Source organism: Platalea leucorodia (assembly GCF_965183815.1).
Source record: "Platalea leucorodia genome assembly, chromosome: 1".
NCBI classification, from domain to species: Eukaryota; Metazoa; Chordata; class Aves; order Pelecaniformes; family Threskiornithidae; genus Platalea; species Platalea leucorodia.
Window position 1 is genome coordinate 1,192,916 of NC_138823.1, and position 21,274 is coordinate 1,214,189.

At 56.9% G+C, this 21,274-nt stretch overlaps 4 protein-coding genes across 4 annotated transcripts; all 4 read right to left on the reverse strand.

Annotated features, from left to right (window-relative positions):
- Window positions 1–1,467: 1,467 nt before the first annotated feature.
- On the reverse strand, window positions 1,468–1,779 carry LOC309588518 (feather keratin-like; the record flags this gene model as incomplete). The annotated part of the gene is made up of 1 exon (XM_082307951.1): window positions 1,468–1,779. The coding sequence occupies one exon, from the start codon at window positions 1,777–1,779 to the stop codon at window positions 1,468–1,470; it is 312 nt and encodes a 103-aa protein (XP_082164077.1).
- Window positions 1,780–6,198: 4,419 nt separating this feature from the next.
- On the reverse strand, window positions 6,199–6,516 carry LOC309599940 (feather keratin-like; the record flags this gene model as incomplete). Its single annotated transcript, XM_082331856.1, has 1 exon — window positions 6,199–6,516. The coding sequence occupies one exon, from the start codon at window positions 6,514–6,516 to the stop codon at window positions 6,199–6,201; it is 318 nt and encodes a 105-aa protein (XP_082187982.1).
- Window positions 6,517–15,709: 9,193 nt separating this feature from the next.
- On the reverse strand, window positions 15,710–16,021 carry LOC309590366 (feather keratin-like; the record flags this gene model as incomplete). Its single annotated transcript, XM_082311485.1, has 1 exon — window positions 15,710–16,021. The coding sequence occupies one exon, from the start codon at window positions 16,019–16,021 to the stop codon at window positions 15,710–15,712; it is 312 nt and encodes a 103-aa protein (XP_082167611.1).
- A 4,419-nt stretch (window positions 16,022–20,440) lies between these two features.
- LOC309598120 (feather keratin-like) lies at window positions 20,441–20,758 on the reverse strand (the record flags this gene model as incomplete). Its single annotated transcript, XM_082328296.1, has 1 exon — window positions 20,441–20,758. One exon carries the CDS (start codon window positions 20,756–20,758, stop codon window positions 20,441–20,443), a length of 318 nt encoding a protein of 105 aa, XP_082184422.1.
- Window positions 20,759–21,274: the final 516 nt, after the last annotated feature.

The following is a 21,274-nucleotide window of genomic DNA, read 5'->3' on the forward strand; positions in this document are numbered from 1 at the left end:
GTGTGGTGAATGGAGATAAAGCCAGTTGGTGCTGGTGACAAGTGGTGTTCTCCAGGGCTGAGTGTTGAGGCCAGGTCTGTTTAATATCTTTATCAACGATCTGGACGAGACGAACAAGTGCACCCTCAGTAAGTTTGCAGATGAAGCCAAGCTGGGCGGGAGCGTTGATCTGGTGGAGGGAAGAAAGGGTCTACAGAGGGATCTGGAGAGGCTGGATCAATGGGCCAAGTGCAATTCTAGGAGATTTAACAAGGCTCAGTGCCAGGTCCTGCACTTGGGTCACAACAACGCCATGTAACACTGCAGGCTTGGGGAAGAGCGGCTGGAAAGGTGCGCGAGGGAAAAGGAGCTGGGGGTGTTGCTTGATACCCGGTTGCTTATGAGCCGGCAGTGTGCCCAGGTGGCCAAGAAGGCCAATGGCATCGTGGCTTGTGTCAGAAATAGCGTGGCCAGCAGGACCAGGGAGGTGATCGTCCCCCTCAACTTGGCACTGGTGAGGCCGCACCTTGAATACAGTGTTGAGTGTTGGGCCCCTGACTACAAGAAAGACACTGAGGTGCTGGAGGGTGTCCAAAGAAGGGCAACGAAGCTGCTGGAGGGTCTGGAGCACAAGTCTGGTGAGGAGCAGCTGAGGGAGCTGGGGGTTCTTTAGTTTGGCGAAGAGGAGGCTGAGGGGAGACCTTGTCGCTCTCTACAACGGCCTGAAAGGAGGCTGTAGCGAGGTGGGTGTCAGTCTCTTCTCCCAAGTAACAAGTGATGGGACAAGAGGAAATGAGCTCAAATTGTGTCAGGGGAGCTTTAGATGTGCCGGTCTATGTTGTTGTTGTTGCTGGGGGCCATGCTTGCTAAGAGAGGTCTTGCAGCCCCTTTCCATCCCTCCCGCTGGACTGTTGAGCCCTGGCTTTGTGCTGGGTGAGGTTGGAAGAGCGTTGGGAGAAGAAAGGAAGTGGAGGCATCTTCAGGCTGGGCTGCAGAAGCACTTTATTGAGAGGAAAAAGAGAGAAAAGGCAGGAGCAGCAAGTGGAAGGGAGGTGGTCTGAGGTGCAAGTAGGCTGACCATCAGCCGAGGTCCTTGGCTTGCAGTTGATTTTGCTGACCATCAGCCGAGGTCCTTTGCTTGCAGTTGATTTTGCCAGAGCAGCAATATCTTCCTTCCCTACGGTGACAGCAGCCCACCGGAGGCTCCTGGTGGTCTTTGGCTTGTGAGAACGTAGTTGCAGCAGAGAGTAGTGGACGTAGCAGAAGAGACAGTGCCAAGAAGGAAGAGGGAGAAGAGGCAGAGGTACACGGGCCATGTTTGCAGGCAGCCCAGGCTGGCCCTTTCCCTGCTTCCTTTCTTGGTGCCTTGAGAGGAGGAGCCGTCGATGGCAGGTGCACGTGCCAGCAGCGGCCGGGAGGTTCATCCTCAATCCATGCCGTGGCTTCCAGGGAGTGGGTGGTTGTTGTCAGGGGTGGTGGTGAGGGCCCTTAGCAGGGGTAGCAGCCTCTTGCGCCGCTGAAGCAGCCCAGGCCTCCAAAGCCAGAGCCGTAGCCGAGGCCAAAGCCCCCGGAGACGGGCACTCCCTGGGAGCTGAGGACGTTGCCCACGGCAGCCGATGCGGAGGATCCGACGGCGGTGCTCTGGGGGAAGGAGCTGAGGATGGGCCCTGGCAGGGTGACCAGCACGGCGGGAGGCTGGATGACGACGCGGGAGTCCTCGCACTGCCTGACACAGGGCTCGTTGCAGCTGTTAGCCAGCGGGGTGGGTCCGCAGGGGCGGCAGAGGTTGTAGCAGGCCATGGGTGTGGTGTGGAGGGGCCCTGGAAGAGAGGGTGTTGAGCAGGCGGAGGGGCGTGGGGGTGCGAGGGGCGGTGTTGCAGGAGGGCGAGGGAGCGGGGAGGCCTGGTGTGGGGCAGTGGGGAGCGTGGGGGTGGGGAGGCGTCAGCGCTGCTGAGGCTGGGGTCAGAGCGTGGTGGAAGAGAGGGGCCAGGTGGGTCAGGAGAAGGAGGGTAAGGGGGCTGAGGCTCACCTTGTTGAGCGCGGAGGAGAAGGCGTCAGGAGAAGTGTGTGAGGGAGAGAGGCGCTGAGCCGGCTTTTATGGTGGTGTGCGAGGGGCGGGACAGCCTTTGCGCATGACAGCATTTTGCAGCAAGCAGCTGTTGCATGCCAGAGCCATGTAAGTAATGAGGTGGGGTGTGTTTTCCTTCCCGCAACGCTCCCTTTTCATGTCCTCCTCTTGAGGCCGTGTCCATCTGACCCTGGCGGCAGCTTTTAAGTGAGAGTATTAGAGGCCAAAGGCTTGGTGTTGATGGTGTGTGTCAGGACGGGCAGAGGACGCGACCAAAGCCTAGGAGAGGTGGGGTGTCATCAGTGAGGTCATCGCGTGGCACTGGTGTGGTGTGGTTTGCGGGTGCGTTGTGAAGAGGGGGCCCCATTTCCTCGCAGCCCTGGCAGGCTGGTCTGGGCTTTGGAGGTGTGCCGGGCGTACGGCGCTGCGCCTTGCATCGTGTTTTGTCCCTGCCCGCTGTGCTGCCAGGTTGCTAAGCCCGTTTTTAGGCCTGGCCTTTCCTGTTGGGTGTGCTCTGTGAGTGTCTGGTGCCCCTCTTGTTTGAATTTGTGGTTCTTGTGGAGGACAAGCTGACTGCGAGGCAGCCATGCACCCTTGTGGCAAACGAGGCCAAGGTTCTCCAGGGCGGCGTTAAGAAGAGCATTGCCATGAGGTCGGGGGAGGTGATCTTGCTCTCTTTTTAGCGCTGGTGAGGCCCCGTGTGGAGTCCTGTGTCCAGCTGAGGGCTCCCCAGTGGAAGAAGGACATGACCTTGGTGGAGTGAGGGCCATGCAGGGCCACCAAGATGTTGAGGGGACTGGAGCATCCTTCCTATGAGGAGAAGCTGAGAGAGCTGGGAGGTTTTTCAGGCAGGAGGCAAGGCCGTGCGTGGAAGATGTCATCAATAAAAGCAGAGAAGACGAGCCATTTCCTTGGAAGAGCAGGCAAGGCTTTTTCATCATGAGGGTGGTCAAGTAGTGGAACCAGTTGTGCAGAGAGGTGTTGGAGTCTCCATCCTTGGAGATACTGACAACCCGAGTGGCCATGGTCGTGGACGGCCTGCTCGAGCTGACCCTGCTTGAGCAAGTTGGGTTGAACAGATCCTCTTAGAAGCTACGCTAAGGCACATGGAGGACAGGGAGGTGATTCAAAACAGCCAGCACGGCTTCACCAAGGCAAGTCCTGCCTGACCAACCTAGTGGCTTTCTGTGATGGAGTTACTATATCAGTGGATGAGGGAAGAGCTACGGATGTCATCTCTCTGGACTTCTGTAAGGCCTTTGACATGGTCCCCCCCAATATCCTTCTCTCTAAATCGGAAGGATATGGATTTGATGGGTGGACTGTTTGGTGGATAAGGAATTGGCTGGATGATCGCATCCAGAGGGTAGTGGTCAATGGCTCGATGTCCAGATGGAGACCAGTGACAAGTGGTGTCCCTCAGGGGTCCATTCTGGGGCCAGTGCTGTTCAATATCTTCATCAATGACATAGCAGGATCGAGTGCACCCGCAGCAAGTTTGCAGACGACACCAAGTTGGGTGGAAGTGTTGATCTGCTGCAGGGCAGAAAGGCTCTACAGAGGGATCTGCACAGGCTGGCTTGATGGGCCGAGGCCAATGGTATGAGGTTCAACAAGGCTGATTGCCGGGTCCTGCACTTGGGTCACAACAACCCCATGCAGGGCCAATAGTGATAGGACAAGGGGGAATGGTTTTAAACTAAAAGAGGGGAGATTCAGACTAGATATCAGGAAGAAATGTTTGACAGTGAGGGTAGTGAAACACTGGAACGGGTTGCCCAGAGAGGTTGCCCAGAGATGCCCCATCCTTGGAAACATTCAAGGCCAGGCTGGATGGGGCTCTGAGCAACCTGATCTGGTTGTAGATGTCCCTGCCAATTGCAAGGGGGCTGGACTGGATGACCTTTAGAGGTCCTTTCCATCCCAAAGCATTCTATGATTCTAAATGGCCGCACCCCTCAGCACTCACCCCAAAGGAAGACCCCAAAGGCCCTGATCTAGTCGATCTCCGGAGGTTCCTTGCACGCTCACTGCTTCTGTTTGCTGGGATTCTGCTTGCTGTGATGGGCAGAGAGCTGTGCTGCGCAAGAAAGTTGGTCAACGGGGAGTACAAGGAAGCCCTCATAATGCAAGGGGCAGTGGTTAGCGACCTGCTACACCACTTAGCCACAGACAGGTGTATGGGAGCGAATGGGATCCACCCGAGGGTACCGAGGGCGCTGGTGGAAGGGCTCACCAAGCCACTTTCCATCATTTGTCATCAGTCCTGGCTAAGCGGGGAGGTCCCTGTTGACCGGAGGTTAGCAACTGTGGTGCTCATCATGAAGGGCCAGAAAGAGGATCCGGGGAATTACAGGCATGTCAGACTGACCTTGGTACCAGGGAAGGTTATGGAGCAGGTCATTCTGAGTGCCTTCACTCGGCAGTTACAGGACAACCAGGTGATGAGGCCCAGCCAGCACGGGTTTATGAAAGGCAGGTCCTGCTTGACTATCCTGAACTACTATGAGAAGATGACGTGCTTAGTAGACGAGGGAGAGGCTTTGGATGTTTTTTACCTGGCCTTTAGTAAAGCCTTTGACACTGTTTCCCACAGCATTCTCCTGGAGAAACTGGCTGCTCGTGGCTCGGACGGGAGTACTCTTTGCTGGTTAAAAAACTGGTCGGATAGCTGGGCCCAAAGAGTGTGGTGAATGGAGATAAAGCCAGTTGGTGCTGGTGACAAGTGGTGTTCTCCAGGGCTGAGTGTTGAGGCCAGGTCTGTTTAATATCTTTATCAACGATCTGGACGAGACGAACAAGTGCACCCTCAGTAAGTTTGCAGATGAAGCCAAGCTGGGCGGGAGCGTTGATCTGGTGGAGGGAAGAAAGGGTCTACAGAGGGATCTGGAGAGGCTGGATCAATGGGCCGAGTGCAATTCTAGGAGATTTAACAAGGCTCAGTGCCAGGTCCTGCACTTGGGTCACAACAACGCCATGTAACGCTGCAGGCTTGGGGAAGAGCGGCTGGAAAGGTGCGCGAGGGAAAAGGAGCTGGGGGTGTTGCTTGATACCCGGTTGCTTATGAGCCGGCAGTGTGCCCAGGTGGCCAAGAAGGCCAATGGCATTGTGGCTTGTGTCAGAAATAGCGTGGCCAGCAGGACCAGGGAGGTGATCGTCCCCCTCAACTTGGCACTGGTGAGGCTGCACCTTGAATACAGTGTTGAGTGTTGGGCCCCTGACTACAAGAAAGACACTGAGGTGCTGGAGGGTGTCCAAAGAAGGGCAACGAAGCTGCTGGAGGGTCTGGAGCACAAGTCTGGTGAGGAGCAGCTGAGGGAGCTGGGGGTTCTTTAGTTTGGCGAAGAGGAGGCTGAGGGGAGACCTTGTTGCTCTCTACAACGGCCTGAAAGGAGGCTGTAGCGAGGTGGGTGTCAGTCTCTTCTCCCAAGTAACAAGTGATGGGACAAGAGGAAATGAGCTCAAATTGTGCCAGGGGAGCTTTAGATGTGCCGGTCTATGTTGTTGTTGTTGCTGGGGGCCATGCTTGCTAAGAGAGGTCTTGCAGCCCCTTTCCATCCCTCCCGCTGGACTGTTGAGCCCTGGCTTTGTGCTGGGTGAGGTTGGAAGAGCGTTGGGAGAAGAAAGGAAGTGGAGGCATCTTCAGGCTGGGCTGCAGAAGCACTTTATTGAGAGGAAAAAGAGAGAAAAGGCAGGAGCAGCAAGTGGAAGGGAGGTGGTCTGAGGTGCAAGTAGGCTGACCATCAGCCGAGGTCCTTGGCTTGCAGTTGATTTTGCTGACCATCAGCCGAGGTCCTTTGCTTGCAGTTGATTTTGCCAGAGCAGCAATATCTTCCTTCCCTACGGTGACAGCAGCCCACCGGAGGCTCCTGGTGGTCTTTGGCTTGTGAGAACGTAGTTGCAGCAGAGAGTAGTGGACGTAGCAGAAGAGACAGTGCCAAGAAGGAAGAGGGAGAAGAGGCAGAGGTACACGGGCCATGTTTGCAGGCAGCCCAGGCTGGCCCTTCCCCTGCTTCCTTTCTTGGTGCCTTGAGAGGAGGAGCCGTCGATGGCAGGTGCACGTGCCAGCAGCGGCCGGGAGGTTCATCCTCAATCCATGCCGTGGCTTCCAGGGAGTGGGTGGTTGTTGTCAGGGGTGGTGGTGAGGGCCCTTAGCAGGGGTAGCAGCCTCTTGCGCCGCTGAAGCAGCCCAGGCCTCCAAAGCCAGAGCCATAGCCGAGGCCAAGGCCAAAGCCCCCGGAGACGGGCACTCCCTGGGAGCTGAGGACGTTGCCCACGGCAGCCGATGCGGAGGATCCGACGGCGGTGCTCTGGGGGAAGGAGCTGAGGATGGGCCCTGGCAGGGTGACCAGCACGGCGGGAGGCTGGATGACGACGCGGGAGTCCTCGCACTGCCTGACACAGGGCTCGTTGCAGCTGTTAGCCAGCGGGGTGGGTCCGCAGGGGCGGCAGAGGTCGTAGCAGGCCATGGGTGTGGTGTGGAGGGGCCCTGGAAGAGAGGGTGTTGAGCAGGCGGAGGGGCGTGGGGGTGCGAGGGGCGGTGTTGCAGGAGGGCGAGGGAGCGGGGAGGCCTGGTGTGGGGCTGTGGGGAGCGTGGGGGTGGGGAGGCGTCAGCGCTGCTGAGGCTGGGGTCAGAGCGTGGTGGAAGAGAGGGGCCAGGTGGGTCAGGAGAAGGAGGGGAAGGGGGTTGAGGCTCACCTTGTTGAGTGCGGAGGAGAAGGCGTCAGGAGAAGTGTGTGAGGGAGAGAGGCGCTGAGCCGGCTTTTATGGTGATGTGCGAGGGGCGGGACAGCCTTTGCGCATGACAGCATTTTGCAGCAAGCAGCTGTTGCATGCCAGAGCCATGTAAGTAATGAGGTGGGGTGTGTTTTCCTTCCCGCAACGCTCCCTTTTCATGTCCTCCTCTTGAGGCCGTGTCCATCTGACCCTGGCGGCAGCTTTTAAGTGAGAGTATTAGAGGCCAAAGGCTTGGTGTTGATGGTGTGTGTCAGGACGGGCAGAGGACGCGACCAAAGCCTAGGAGAGGTGGGGTGTCATCAGTGAGGTCATCGCGTGGCACTGGTGTGGTGTGGTTTGCGGGTGCGTTGTGAAGAGGGGTCCCCATTTCCTCGCAGCCCTGGCAGGCTGGTCTGGGCTTTGGAGGTGTGCCGGGCGTACGGCGCTGCGCCTTGCATCGTGTTTTGTCCCTGCCCGCTGTGCTGCCAGGTTGCTAAGCCCGTTTTTAGGCCTGGCCTTTCCTGTTGGGTGTGCTCTGTGAGTGTCTGGTGCCCCTCTTGTTTGAATTTGTGGTTCTTGTGGAGGACAAGCTGACTGCGAGGCAGCCATGCACCCTTGTGGCAAACGAGGCCAAGGTTCTCCAGGGCGGCGTTAAGAAGAGCATTGCCATGAGGTCGGGGGAGGTGATCTTGCTCTCTTTTTAGCGCTGGTGAGGCCCCGTGTGGAGTGCTGTGTCCAGCTGAGGGCTCCCCAGTGGAAGAAGGACATGACCTTGGTGGAGTGAGGGCCATGCAGGGCCACCAAGATGTTGAGGGGACTGGAGCATCCTTCCTATGAGGAGAAGCTGAGAGAGCTGGGAGGTTTTTCAGGCAGGAGGCAAGGCCGTGCGTGGAAGATGTCATCAATAAAAGCAGAGAAGACGAGCCATTTCCTTGGAAGAGCAGGCAAGGCTTTTTCATCATGAGGGTGGTCAAGTAGTGGAACCAGTTGTGCAGAGAGGTGTTGGAGTCTCCATCCTTGGAGATACTGACAACCCGAGTGGCCATGGTCGTGGACAGCCTGCTCGAGCTGGCCCTGCTTGAGCAAGTTGGGTTGAACAGATCCTCTTAGAAGCTACGCTAAGGCACATGGAGGACAGGGAGGTGATTCAAAACAGCCAGCACGGCTTCACCAAGGCAAGTCCTGCCTGACCAACCTAGTGGCTTTCTGTGATGGAGTTACTACATCAGTGGATGAGGGAAGAGCTACGGACGTCATCTCTCTGGACTTCTGTAAGGCCTTTGACACGGTCCCCCCCAATATCCTTCTCTCTAAATCGGAAGGGTATGGATTTGATGGGTGGACTGTTTGGTGGATAAGGAATTGGCTGGATGATCGCATCCAGAGGGTAGTGGTCAATGGCTCGATGTCCAGATGGAGACCAGTGACAAGTGGTGTCCCTCAGGGGTCCATTCTGGGGCCAGTGCTGTTCGATATCTTCATCAATGACATAGCAGGATCGAGTGCACCCGCAGCAAGTTTGCAGACGACACCAAGTTGGGTGGAAGTGTTGATCTGCTGCAGGGCAGAAAGGCTCTACAGAGGGATCTGCACAGGCTGGCTTGATGGGCCGAGGCCAATGGTATGAGGTTCAACAAGGCTGATTGCCGGGTCCTGCACTTGGGTCACAACAACCCCATGCAGGGCCAATAGTGATAGGACAAGGGGGAATGGTTTTAAACTAAAAGAGGGGAGATTCAGACTAGATATCAGGAAGAAATGTTTGACAGTGAGGGTAGTGAAACACTGGAACGGGTTGCCCAGAGAGGTTGCCCAGAGATGCCCCATCCTTGGAAACATTCAAGGCCAGGCTGGATGGGGCTCTGAGCAACCTGATCTGGTTGTAGATGTCCCTGCCAATTGCAAGGGGGCTGGACTGGATGACCTTTAGAGGTCCTTTCCATCCCAAAGCATTCTATGATTCTAAATGGCCGCACCCCTCAGCACTCACCCCAAAGGAAGACCCCAAAGGCCCTGATCTAGTCGATCTCCGGAGGTTCCTTGCACGCTCACTGCTTCTGTTTGCTGGGATTCTGCTTGCTGTGATGGGCAGAGAGCTGTGCTGCGCAAGAAAGTTGGTCAACGGGGAGTACAAGGAAGCCCTCATAATGCAAGGGGCAATGGTTAGCGACCTGCTACACCACTTAGCCACAGATAGGTGTATGGGAGCGAATGGGATCCACCCAAGGGTACCGAGGGCGCTGGCGGAAGGGCTCACCAAGCCACTTTCCATCATTTGTCATCAGTCCTGGCTAAGCGGGGAGGTCCCTGTTGACCGGAGGTTAGCAAATGTGGTGCCCATCATGAAGAAGGGCCAGAAAGAGGATCCGGGGAATTACAGGCATGTCAGACTGACCTTGGTACCAGGGAAGGTTATGGAGCAGGTCATTCTGAGTGCCTTCACTCGGCAGTTACAGGACAACCAGGTGATGAGGCCCAGCCAGCACGGGTTTATGAAAGGCAGGTCCTGCTTGACTATCCTGAACTACTATGAGAAGATGACGTGCTTAGTAGACGAGGGAGAGGCTTTGGATGTTTTTTACCTGGCCTTTAGTAAAGCCTTTGACACTGTTTCCCACAGCATTCTCCTGGAGAAACTGGCTGCTCGTGGCTCAGACGGGAGTACTCTTTGCTGGTTAAAAAACTGGCCGGATAGCTGGGCCCAAAGAGTGTGGTGAATGGAGATAAAGCCAGTTGGTGCTGGTGACAAGTGGTGTTCTCCAGGGCTGAGTGTTGAGGCCAGGTCTGTTTAATATCTTTATCAACGATCTGGACGAGACGAACAAGTGCACCCTCAGTAAGTTTGCAGATGAAGCCAAGCTGGGCGGGAGCGTTGATCTGGTGGAGGGAAGAAAGGGTCTACAGAGGGATCTGGAGAGGCTGGATCAATGGGCCGAGTGCAATTCTAGGAGATTTAACAAGGCTCAGTGCCAGGTCCTGCACTTGGGTCACAACAACGCCATGTAACGCTGCAGGCTTGGGGAAGAGCGGCTGGAAAGGTGCGCGAGGGAAAAGGAGCTGGGGGTGTTGCTTGATACCCGGTTGCTTATGAGCCGGCAGTGTGCCCAGGTGGCCAAGAAGGCCAATGGCATCGTGGCTTGTGTCAGAAATAGTGTGGCCAGCAGGACCAGGGAGGTGATCGTCCCCCTCAACTTGGCACTGGTGAGGCTGCACCTAGAATACAGTGTTGAGTGTTGGGCCCCTGACTACAAGAAAGACACTGAGGTGCTGGAGGGTGTCCAAAGAAGGGCAACGAAGCTGCTGGAGGGTCTGGAGCACAAGTCTGGTGAGGAGCAGCTGAGGGAGCTGGGGGTTCTTTAGTTTGGCGAAGAGGAGGCTGAGGGGAGACCTTGTCGCTCTCTACAACGGCCTGAAAGGAGGCTGTAGCGAGGTGGGTGTCGGTCTCTTCTCCCAAGTAACAAGTGATGGGACAAGAGGAAATGGTCTCAAATTGTGCCAGGGGAGCTTTAGATGTGCCGGTCTATGTTGTTGTTGTTGCTGGGGGCCATGCTTGCTAAGAGAGGTCTTGCAGCCCCTTTCCATCCCTCCCGCTGGCCTGTTGAGCCCTGGCTTTGTGCTGGGTGAGGTTGGAAGAGCGTTGGGAGAAGAAAGGAAGTGGAGGCATCTTCAGGCTGGGCTGCAGAAGCACTTTATTGAGAGGAAAAAGAGAGAAAAGGCAGGAGCAGCAAGTGGAAGGGAGGTGGTCTGAGGTGCAAGTAGGCTGACCATCAGCCGAGGTCCTTGGCTTGCAGTTGATTTTGCTGACCATCAGCCGAGGTCCTTTGCTTGCAGTTGATTTTGCCAGAGCAGCAATATCTTCCTTCCCTACGGTGACAGCAGCCCACCGGAGGCTCCTGGTGGTCTTTGGCTTGTGAGAACGTAGTTGCAGCAGAGAGTAGTGGACGTAGCAGAAGAGACAGTGCCAAGAAGGAAGAGGGAGAAGAGGCAGAGGTACACGGGCCATGTTTGCAGGCAGCCCAGGCTGGCCCTTCCCCTGCTTCCTTGCTTGGTGCCTTGAGAGGAGGAGCCGTCGATGGCAGGTGCACGTGCCAGCAGCGGCCGGGAGGTTCATCCTCAATCCATGCCGTGGCTTCCAGGGAGTGGGTGGTTGTTGTCAGGGGTGGTGGTGAGGGCCCTTAGCAGGGGTAGCAGCCTCTTGCGCCACTGAAGCAGCCCAGGCCTCCAAAGCCAGAGCCGTAGCCGAGGCCAAAGCCCCCGGAGACGGGCACTCCCTGGGAGCTGAGGACGTTGCCCACGGCAGCCGATGCGGAGGATCCGACGGCGGTGCTCTGGGGGAAGGAGCTGAGGATGGGTCCTGGCAGGGTGACCAGCACGGCGGGAGGCTGGATGACGACGCGGGAGTCCTCACACTGCCTGACACAGGGCTCGTTGCAGCTGTTAGCCAGCGGGGTGGGTCCGCAGGGGCGGCAGCTGTCGTAGCAGGCCATGGGTGTGGTGTGGAGGGGCCCTGGAAGAGAGGGTGTTGAGCAGGCGGAGGGGCGTGGGGGTGCGAGGGGCGGTGTTGCAGGAGGGCGAGGGAGCGGGGAGGCCTGGTGTGGGGCTGTGGGGAGCGTGGGGGTGGGGAGGCGTCAGCGCTGCTGAGGCTGGGGTCAGAGCGTGGTGGAAGAGAGGGGCCAGGTGGGTCAGGAGAAGGAGGGGAAGGGGGCTGAGGCTCACCTTGTTGAGCGCGGAGGAGAAGGCGTCAGGAGAAGTGTGTGAGGGAGAGAGGCGCTGAGCCGGCTTTTATGGTGGTGTGCGAGGGGCGGGACAGCCTTTGCGCATGACAGCATTTTGCAGCAAGCAGCTGTTGCATGCCAGAGCCATGTAAGTAATGAGGTGGGGTGTGTTTTCCTTCCCGCAACGCTCCCTTTTCATGTCCTCCTCTTGAGGCCGTGTCCATCTGACCCTGGCGGCAGCTTTTAAGTGAGAGTATTAGAGGCCAAAGGCTTGGTGTTGATGGTGTGTGTCAGGACGGGCAGAGGACGCGACCAAAGCCTAGGAGAGGTGGGGTGTCATCAGTGAGGTCATCGCGTGGCACTGGTGTGGTGTGGTTTGCGGGTGCGTTGTGAAGAGGGGGCCCCATTTCCTCGCAGCCCTGGCAGGCTGGTCTGGGCTTTGGAGGTGTGCCGGGCGTACGGCGCTGCGCCTTGCATCGTGTTTTGTCCCTGCCCGCTGTGCTGCCAGGTTGCTAAGCCCGTTTTTAGGCCTGGCCTTTCCTGTTGGGTGTGCTCTGTGAGTGTCTGGTGCCCCTCTTGTTTGAATTTGTGGTTCTTGTGGAGGACAAGCTGACTGCGAGGCAGCCATGCACCCTTGTGGCAAACGAGGCCAAGGTTCTCCAGGGCGGCGTTAAGAAGAGCATTGCCATGAGGTCGGGGGAGGTGATCTTGCTCTCTTTTTAGCGCTGGTGAGGCCCCGTGTGGAGTCCTGTGTCCAGCTGAGGGCTCCCCAGTGGAAGAAGGACATGACCTTGGTGGAGTGAGGGCCATGCAGGGCCACCAAGATGTTGAGGGGACTGGAGCATCCTTCCTATGAGGAGAAGCTGAGAGAGCTGGGAGGTTTTTCAGGCAGGAGGCAAGGCCGTGCGTGGAAGATGTCATCAATAAAAGCAGAGAAGACGAGCCATTTCCTTGGAAGAGCAGGCAAGGCTTTTTCATCATGAGGGTGGTCAAGTAGTGGAACCAGTTGTGCAGAGAGGTGTTGGCGTCTCCATCCTTGGAGATACTGACAACCCGAGTGGCCATGGTCGTGGACAGCCTGCTCGAGCTGACCCTGCTTGAGCAAGTTGGGTTGAACAGATCCTCTTAGAAGCTACGCTAAGGCACATGGAGGACAGGGAGGTGATTCAAAACAGCCAGCACGGCTTCACCAAGGCAAGTCCTGCCTGACCAACCTAGTGGCTTTCTGTGATGGAGTTACTACATCAGTGGATGAGGGAAGAGCTACGGATGTCATCTCTCTGGACTTCTGTAAGGCCTTTGACACGGTCCCCCCCAATATCCTTCTCTCTAAATCGGAAGGATATGGATTTGATGGGTGGACTGTTTGGTGGATAAGGAATTGGCTGGATGATCGCATCCAGAGGGTAGTGGTCAATGGCTCGATGTCCAGATGGAGACCAGTGACAAGTGGTGTCCCTCAGGGGTCCATTCTGGGGCCAGTGCTGTTCAATATCTTCATCAATGACATAGCAGGATCGAGTGCACCCGCAGCAAGTTTGCAGACGACACCAAGTTGGGTGGAAGTGTTGATCTGCTGCAGGGCAGAAAGGCTCTACAGAGGGATCTGCACAGGCTGGCTTGATGGGCCGAGGCCAATGGTATGAGGTTCAACAAGGCTGATTGCCGGGTCCTGCACTTGGGTCACAACAACCCCATGCAGGGCCAATAGTGATAGGACAAGGGGGAATGGTTTTAAACTAAAAGAGGGGAGATTCAGACTAGATATCAGGAAGAAATGTTTGACAGTGAGGGTAGTGAAACACTGGAACGGGTTGCCCAGAGAGGTTGCCCAGAGATGCCCCATCCTTGGAAACATTCAAGGCCAGGCTGGATGGGGCTCTGAGCAACCTGATCTGGTTGTAGATGTCCCTGCCAATTGCAAGGGGGCTGGACTGGATGACCTTTAGAGGTCCTTTCCATCCCAAAGCATTCTATGATTCTAAATGGCCGCACCCCTCAGCACTCACCCCAAAGGAAGACCCCAAAGGCCCTGATCTAGTCGATCTCCGGAGGTTCCTTGCACGCTCACTGCTTCTGTTTGCTGGGATTCTGCTTGCTGTGATGGGCAGAGAGTTGTGCTGCGCAAGAAAGTTGGTCAACGGGGAGTACAAGGAAGCCCTCATAATGCAAGGGGCAGTGGTTAGCGACCTGCTACACCACTTAGCCACAGACAGGTGTATGGGAGCGAATGGGATCCACCCGAGGGTACCGAGGGCGCTGGTGGAAGGGCTCACCAAGCCACTTTCCATCATTTGTCATCAGTCCTGGCTAAGCGGGGAGGTCCCTGTTGACCGGAGGTTAGCAACTGTGGTGCTCATCATGAAGGGCCAGAAAGAGGATCCGGGGAATTACAGGCATGTCAGACTGACCTTGGTACCAGGGAAGGTTATGGAGCAGGTCATTCTGAGTGCCTTCACTCGGCAGTTACAGGACAACCAGGTGATGAGGCCCAGCCAGCACGGGTTTATGAAAGGCAGGTCCTGCTTGACTATCCTGAACTACTATGAGAAGATGACGTGCTTAGTAGACGAGGGAGAGGCTTTGGATATTTTTTACCTGGCCTTTAGTAAAGCCTTTGACACTGTTTCCCACAGCATTCTCCTGGAGAAACTGGCTGCTCGTGGCTCGGACGGGAGTACTCTTTGCTGGTTAAAAAACTGGTCGGATAGCTGGGCCCAAAGAGTGTGGTGAATGGAGATAAAGCCAGTTGGTGCTGGTGACAAGTGGTGTTCTCCAGGGCTGAGTGTTGAGGCCAGGTCTGTTTAATATCTTTATCAACGATCTGGACGAGACGAACAAGTGCACCCTCAGTAAGTTTGCAGATGAAGCCAAGCTGGGCGGGAGCGTTGATCTGGTGGAGGGAAGAAAGGGTCTACAGAGGGATCTGGAGAGGCTGGATCAATGGGCCAAGTGCAATTCTAGGAGATTTAACAAGGCTCAGTGCCAGGTCCTGCACTTGGGTCACAACAACGCCATGTAACGCTGCAGGCTTGGGGAAGAGCGGCTGGAAAGGTGCGCGAGGGAAAAGGAGCTGGGGGTGTTGCTTGATACCCGGTTGCTTATGAGCCGGCAGTGTGCCCAGGTGGCCAAGAAGGCCAATGGCATCGTGGCTTGTGTCAGAAATAGTGTGGCCAGCAGGACCAGGGAGGTGATCGTCCCCCTCAACTTGGCACTGGTGAGGCCGCACCTCGAATACAGTGTTGAGTGTTGGGCCCCTGACTACAAGAAAGACACTGAGGTGCTGGAGGGTGTCCAAAGAAGGGCAACGAAGCTGCTGGAGGGTCTGGAGCACAAGTCTGGTGAGGAGCAGCTGAGGGAGCTGGGGGTTCTTTAGTTTGGCGAAGAGGAGGCTGAGGGGAGACCTTGTCGCTCTCTACAACGGCCTGAAAGGAGGCTGTAGCGAGGTGGGTGTCAGTCTCTTCTCCCAAGTAACAAGTGATGGGACAAGAGGAAATGGTCTCAAATTGTGCCAGGGGAGCTTTAGATGTGCCGGTCTATGTTGTTGTTGTTGCTGGGGGCCATGCTTGCTAAGAGAGGTCTTGCAGCCCCTTTCCATCCCTCCCGCTGGACTGTTGAGCCCTGGCTTTGTGCTGGGTGAGGTTGGAAGAGCGTTGGGAGAAGAAAGGAAGTGGAGGCATCTTCAGGCTGGGCTGCAGAAGCACTTTATTGAGAGGAAAAAGAGAGAAAAGGCAGGAGCAGCAAGTGGAAGGGAGGTGGTCTGAGGTGCAAGTAGGCTGACCATCAGCCGAGGTCCTTGGCTTGCAGTTGATTTTGCTGACCATCAGCCGAGGTCCTTGGCTTGCAGTTGATTTTGCTGACCATCAGCCGAGGTCCTTTGCTTGCAGTTGATTTTGCCAGAGCAGCAATATCTTCCTTCCCTACGGTGACAGCAGCCCACCGGAGGCTCCTGGTGGTCTTTGGCTTGTGAGAACGTAGTTGCAGCAGAGAGTAGTGGACGTAGCAGAAGAGACAGTGCCAAGAAGGAAGAGGGAGAAGAGGCAGAGGTACACGGGCCATGTTTGCAGGCAGCCCAGGCTGGCCCTTTCCCTGCTTCCTTTCTTGGTGCCTTGAGAGGAGGAGCCGTCGATGGCAGGTGCACGTGCCAGCAGCGGCCGGGAGGTTCATCCTCAATCCATGCCGTGGCTTCCAGGGAGTGGGTGGTTGTTGTCAGGGGTGGTGGGGAGGGCCCTTAGCAGGGGTAGCAGCCTCTTGCGCCGCTGAAGCAGCCCAGGCCTCCAAAGCCAGAGCCGTAGCCGAGGCCAAAGCCCCCGGAGACGGGCACTCCCTGGGAGCTGAGGACGTTGCCCACGGCAGCCGATGCGGAGGATCCGACGGCGGTGTTCTGGGGGAAGGAGCTGAGGATGGGTCCTGGCAGGGTGACCAGCACGGCGGGAGGCTGGATGACGACGCGGGAGTCCTCGCACTGCCTGACACAGGGCTCGTTGCAGCTGTTAGCCAGCGGGGTGGGTCCGCAGGGGCGGCAGCTGTCGTAGCAGGCCATGGGTGTGGTGTGGAGGGGCCCTGGAAGAGAGGGTGTTGAGCAGGCGGAGGGGCGTGGGGGTGCGAGGGGCGGTGTTGCAGGAGGGCGAGGGAGCGGGGAGGCCTGGTGTGGGGCAGTGGGGAGCGTGGGGGTGGGGAGGCGTCAGCGCTGCTGAGGCTGGGGTCAGAGCGTGGTGGAAGAGAGGGGCCAGGTGGGTCAGGAGAAGGAGGGTAAGGGGGCTGAGGCTCACCTTGTTGAGCGCGGAGGAGAAGGCGTCAGGAGAAGTGTGTGAGGGAGAGAGGCGCTGAGCCGGCTTTTATGGTGGTGTGCGAGGGGCGGGACAGCCTTTGCGCATGACAGCATTTTGCAGCAAGCAGCTGTTGCATGCCAGAGCCATGTAAGTAATGAGGTGGGGTGTGTTTTCCTTCCCGCAACGCTCCCTTTTCATGTCCTCCTCTTGAGGCCGTGTCCATCTGACCCTGGCGGCAGCTTTTAAGTGAGAGTATTAGAGGCCAAAGGCTTGGTGTTGATGGTGTGTGTCAGGACGGGCAGAGGACGCGACCAAAGCCTAGGAGAGGTGGGGTGTCATCAGTGAGGTCATCGCGTGGCACTGGTGTGGTGTGGTTTGCGGGTGCGTTGTGAAGAGGGGGCCCCATTTCCTCGCAGCCCTGGCAGGCTGGTCTGGGCTTTGGAGGTGTGCCGGGCGTACGGCGCTGCGCCTTGCATCGTGTTTTGTCCCTGCCCGCTGTGCTGCCAGGTTGCTAAGCCCGTTTTTAGGCCTGGCCTTTCCTGTTGGGTGTGCTCTGTGAGTGTCTGGTGCCCCTCTTGTTTGAATTTGTGGTTCTTGTGGAGGACAAGCTGACTGCGAGGCAGCCATGCACCCTTGTGGCAAACGAGGCCAAGGTTCTCCAGGGCGGCGTTAAGAAGAGCATTGCCATGAGGTCGGGGGAGGTGATCTCGCTCTCTTTTTAGCGCTGGTGAGGCCCCGTGTGGAGTCCTGTGTCCAGCTGAGGGCTCCCCAGTGGAAGAAGGACATGACCTTGGTGGAGTGAGGGCCATGCAGGGCCACCAAGATGTTGAGGGGACTGGAGCATCCTTCCTATGAGGAGAAGCTGAGAGAGCTGGGAGGTTTTTCAGGCAGGAGGCAAGGCCGTGCGTGGAAGATGTCATCAATAAAAGCAGAGAAGACGAGCCATTTCCTTGGAAGAGCAGGCAAGGCTTTTTCATCATGAGGGTGGTCAAGTAGTGGAACCAGTTGTGCAGAGAGGTGTTGGAGTCTCCATCCTTGGAGATACTGACAACCCGAGTGGCCATGGTCGTGGACAGCCTGCTCGAGCTGGCCCTGCTTGAGCAAGTTGGGTTGAACAGATCCTCTTAGAAGCTACGCTAAGGCACATGGAGGACAGGGAGGTGATTCAAAACAGCCAGCACGGCTTCACCAAGGCAAGTCCTGCCTGACCAACCTAGTGGCTTTCTGTGATGGAGTTACTATATCAGTGGACGAGGGAAGAGCTACGGATGTCATCTCTCTGGACTTCTGTAAGGCCTTTGACATGGTCCCCCCCAATATCCTTCTCTCTAAATCGGAAGGATATGGATTTGATGGGTGGACTGTTTGGTGGATAAGGAATTGGCTGGATGATCGCATCCAGAGGGTAGTGGTCAATGGCTCGATGTCCAGATGGAGACCAGTGACAAGTGGTGTCCCTCAGGGGTCCATTCTGGGGCCAGTGCTGTTCAATATCTTCATCAATGACATAGCAGGATCGAGTGCACCCGCAGCAAGTTTGCAGACGACACCAAGTTGGGTGGAAGTGTTGATCTGCTGCAGGGCAGAAAGGCTCTACAGAGGGATCTGCACAGGCTGGCTTGATGGGCCGAGGCCAATGGTATGAGGTTCAACAAGGCTGATTGCCGGGTCCTGCACTTGGGTCACAACAACCCCATGCAGGGCCAATAGTGATAGGACAAGGGGGAATGGTTTTAAACTAAAAGAGGGGAGATTCAGACTAGATATCAGGAAGAAATGTTTGACAGTGAGGGTAGTGAAACACTGGAACGGGTTGCCCAGAGAGGTTGCCCAGAGATGCCCCATCCTTGGAAACATTCAAGGCCAGGCTGGATGGGGCTCTGAGCAACCTGATCTGGTTGTAGATGTCCCTGCCAATTGCAAGGGGGCTGGACTGGATGACCTTTAGAGGTCCTTTCCATCCCAAAGCATTCTATGATTCTAAATGGCCGCACCCCTCAGCACTCACCCCAAAGGAAGACCCCAAAGGCCCTGATCTAGTCGATCTCCGGAGGTTCCTTGCACGCTCACTGCTTCTGTTTGCTGGGATTCTGCTTGCTGTGATGGGCAGAGAGCTGTGCTGCGCAAGAAAGTTGGTCAACGGGGAGTACAAGGAAGCCCTCATAATGCAAGGGGCAGTGGTTAGCGACCTGCTACACCACTTAGCCACAGACAGGTGTATGGGAGCGAATGGGATCCACCCGAGGGTACCGAGGGCGCTGGTGGAAGGGCTCACCAAGCCACTTTCCATCATTTGTCATCAGTCCTGGCTAAGCGGGGAGGTCCCTGTTGACCGGAGGTTAGCAACTGTGGTGCTCATCATGAAGGGCCAGAAAGAGGATCCGGGGAATTACAGGCATGTCAGACTGACCTTGGTACCAGGGAAGGTTATGGAGCAGGTCATTCTGAGTGCCTTCACTCGGCAGTTACAGGACAACCAGGTGATGAGGCCCAGCCAGCACGGGTTTATGAAAGGCAGGTCCTGCTTGACTATCCTGAACTACTATGAGAAGATGACGTGCTTAGTAGACGAGGGAGAGGCTTTGGATATTTTTTACCTGGCCTTTAGTAAAGCCTTTGACACTGTTTCCCACAGCATTCTCCTGGAGAAACTGGCTGCTCGTGGCTCGGACGGGAGTACTCTTTGCTGGTTAAAAAACTGGTCGGATAGCTGGGCCCAAAGAGTGTGGTGAATGGAGATAAAGCCAGTTGGTGCTGGTGACAAGTGGTGTTCTCCAGGGCTGAGTGTTGAGGCCAGGTCTGTTTAATATCTTTATCAACGATCTGGACGAGACGAACAAGTGCACCCTCAGTAAGTTTGCAGATGAAGCCAAGCTGGGCGGGAGCGTTGATCTGGTGGAGGGAAGAAAGGGTCTACAGAGGGATCTGGAGAGGCTGGATCAATGGGCCAAGTGCAATTCTAGGAGATTTAACAAGGCTCAGTGCCAGGTCCTGCACTTGGGTCACAACAACGCCATGTAACGCTGCAGGCTTGGGGAAGAGCGGCTGGAAAGGTGTGCGAGGGAAAAGGAGCTGGGGGTGTTGCTTGATACCCGGTTGCTTATGAGCCGGCAGTGTGCCCAGGTGGCCAAGAAGGCCAATGGCATCGTGGCTTGTGTCAGAAATAGTGTGGCCAGCAGGACCAGGGAGGTGATCGTCCCCCTCAACTTGGCACTGGTGAGGCTGCACCTAGAATACAGTGTTGAGTGTTGGGCCCCTGACTACAAGAAAGACACTGAGGTGCTGGAGGGTGTCCAAAGAAGGGCAACGAAGCTGCTGGAGGGTCTGGAGCACAAGTCTGGTGAGGAGCAGCTGAGGGAGCTGGGGGTTCTTTAGTTTGGCGAAGAGGAGGCTGAGGGGAGACCTTGTCGCTCTCTACAACGGCCTGAAAGGAGGCTGTAGCGAGGTGGGGGTCGGTCTCTTCTCCCAAGTAACAAGTGATGGGACAAGAGGAAATGGTCTCAAATTGTGCCAGGGGAGCTTTAGATGTGCCGGTCTATGTTGTTGTTGTTGCTGGGGGCCATGCTTGCTAAGAGAGGTCTTGCAGCCCCTTTCCATCCCTCCCGCTGGACTGTTGAGCCCTGGCTTTGTGCTGGGTGAGGTTGGAAGAGCGTTGGGAGAAGAAAGGAAGTGGAGGCATCTTCAGGCTGGGCTGCAGAAGCACTTTATTGAGAGGAAAAAGAGAGAAAAGGCAGGAGCAGCAAGTGGAAGGGAGGTGGTCTGAGGTGCAAGTAGGCTGACCATCAGCCGAGGTCCTTGGCTTGCAGTTGATTTTGCTGACCATCAGCCGAGGTCCTTTGCTTGCAGTTGATTTTGCCAGAGCAGCAATATCTTCCTTCCCTACGGTGACAGCAGCCCACCGGAGGCTCCTGGTGGTCTTTGGCTTGTGAGAACGTAGTTGCAGCAGAGAGTAGTGGACGTAGCAGAAGAGACAGTGCCAAGAAGGAAGAGGGAGAAGAGGCAGAGGTACACGGGCCATGTTTGCAGGCAGCCCAGGCTGGCCCTTTCCCTGCTTCCTTTCTTGGTGCCTTGAGAGGAGGAGCCGTCGATGGCAGGTGCACGTGCCAGCAGTGGCCGGGAGGTTCATCCTCAATCCATGCCGTGGCTTCCAGGGAGTGGGTGGTTGTTGTCAGGGGTGGTGGTGAGGGCCCTTAGCAGGGGTAGCAGCCTCTTGCGCCGCTGAAGCAGCCCAGGCCTCCAAAGCCAGAGCCATAGCCGAGGCCAAGGCCAAAGCCCCCGGAGACGGGCACTCCCTGGGAGCTGAGGACGTTGCCCACGGCAGCCGATGCGGAGGATCCGACGGCGGTGCTCTGGGGGAAGGAGCTGAGGATGGGCCCTGGCAGGGTGACCACGACGGTGGAAGGCTGGATGACGACGCGGGAGTCCTCGCACTGCCTGACACAGGGCTCGTTGCAGCTGTTAGCCAGCGGGGTGGGTCCGCAGGGGCGGCAGAGGTCGTAGCAGGCCATGGGTGTGGTGTGGAGGAGCCCTGGAAGAGAGGGTGTTGAGCAGGCGGAGGGGCGTGGGGGTGCGAGGGGCGGTGTTGCAGGAGGGCGAGGGAGCGGGGAGGCCTGGTGTGGGGCTGTGGGGAGCGTGGGGGTGGGGAGGCGTCAGCGCTGCTGAGGCTGGGGTCAGAGCGTGGTGGAAGAGAGGGGCCAGGTGGGTCAGGAGAAGGAGGGGAAGGGGGCTGAGGCTCACCTTGTTGAGCGCGGAGGAGAAGGCGTCAGGAGAAGTGTGTGAGGGAGAGAGGCGCTGAGCCGGCTTTTATGGTGGTGTGCGAGGGGCGGGACAGCCTTTGCGCATGACAGCATTTTGCAGCAAGCAGCTGTTGCATGCCAGAGCCATGTAAGTAATGAGGTGGGGTGTGTTTTCCTTCCCGCAACGCTCCCTTTTCATGTCCTCCTCTTGAGGCCGTGTCCATCTGACCCTGGCGGCAGCTTTTAAGTGAGAGTAGGTATTTGGGAGGATTTGCATGGAAGGTGCGT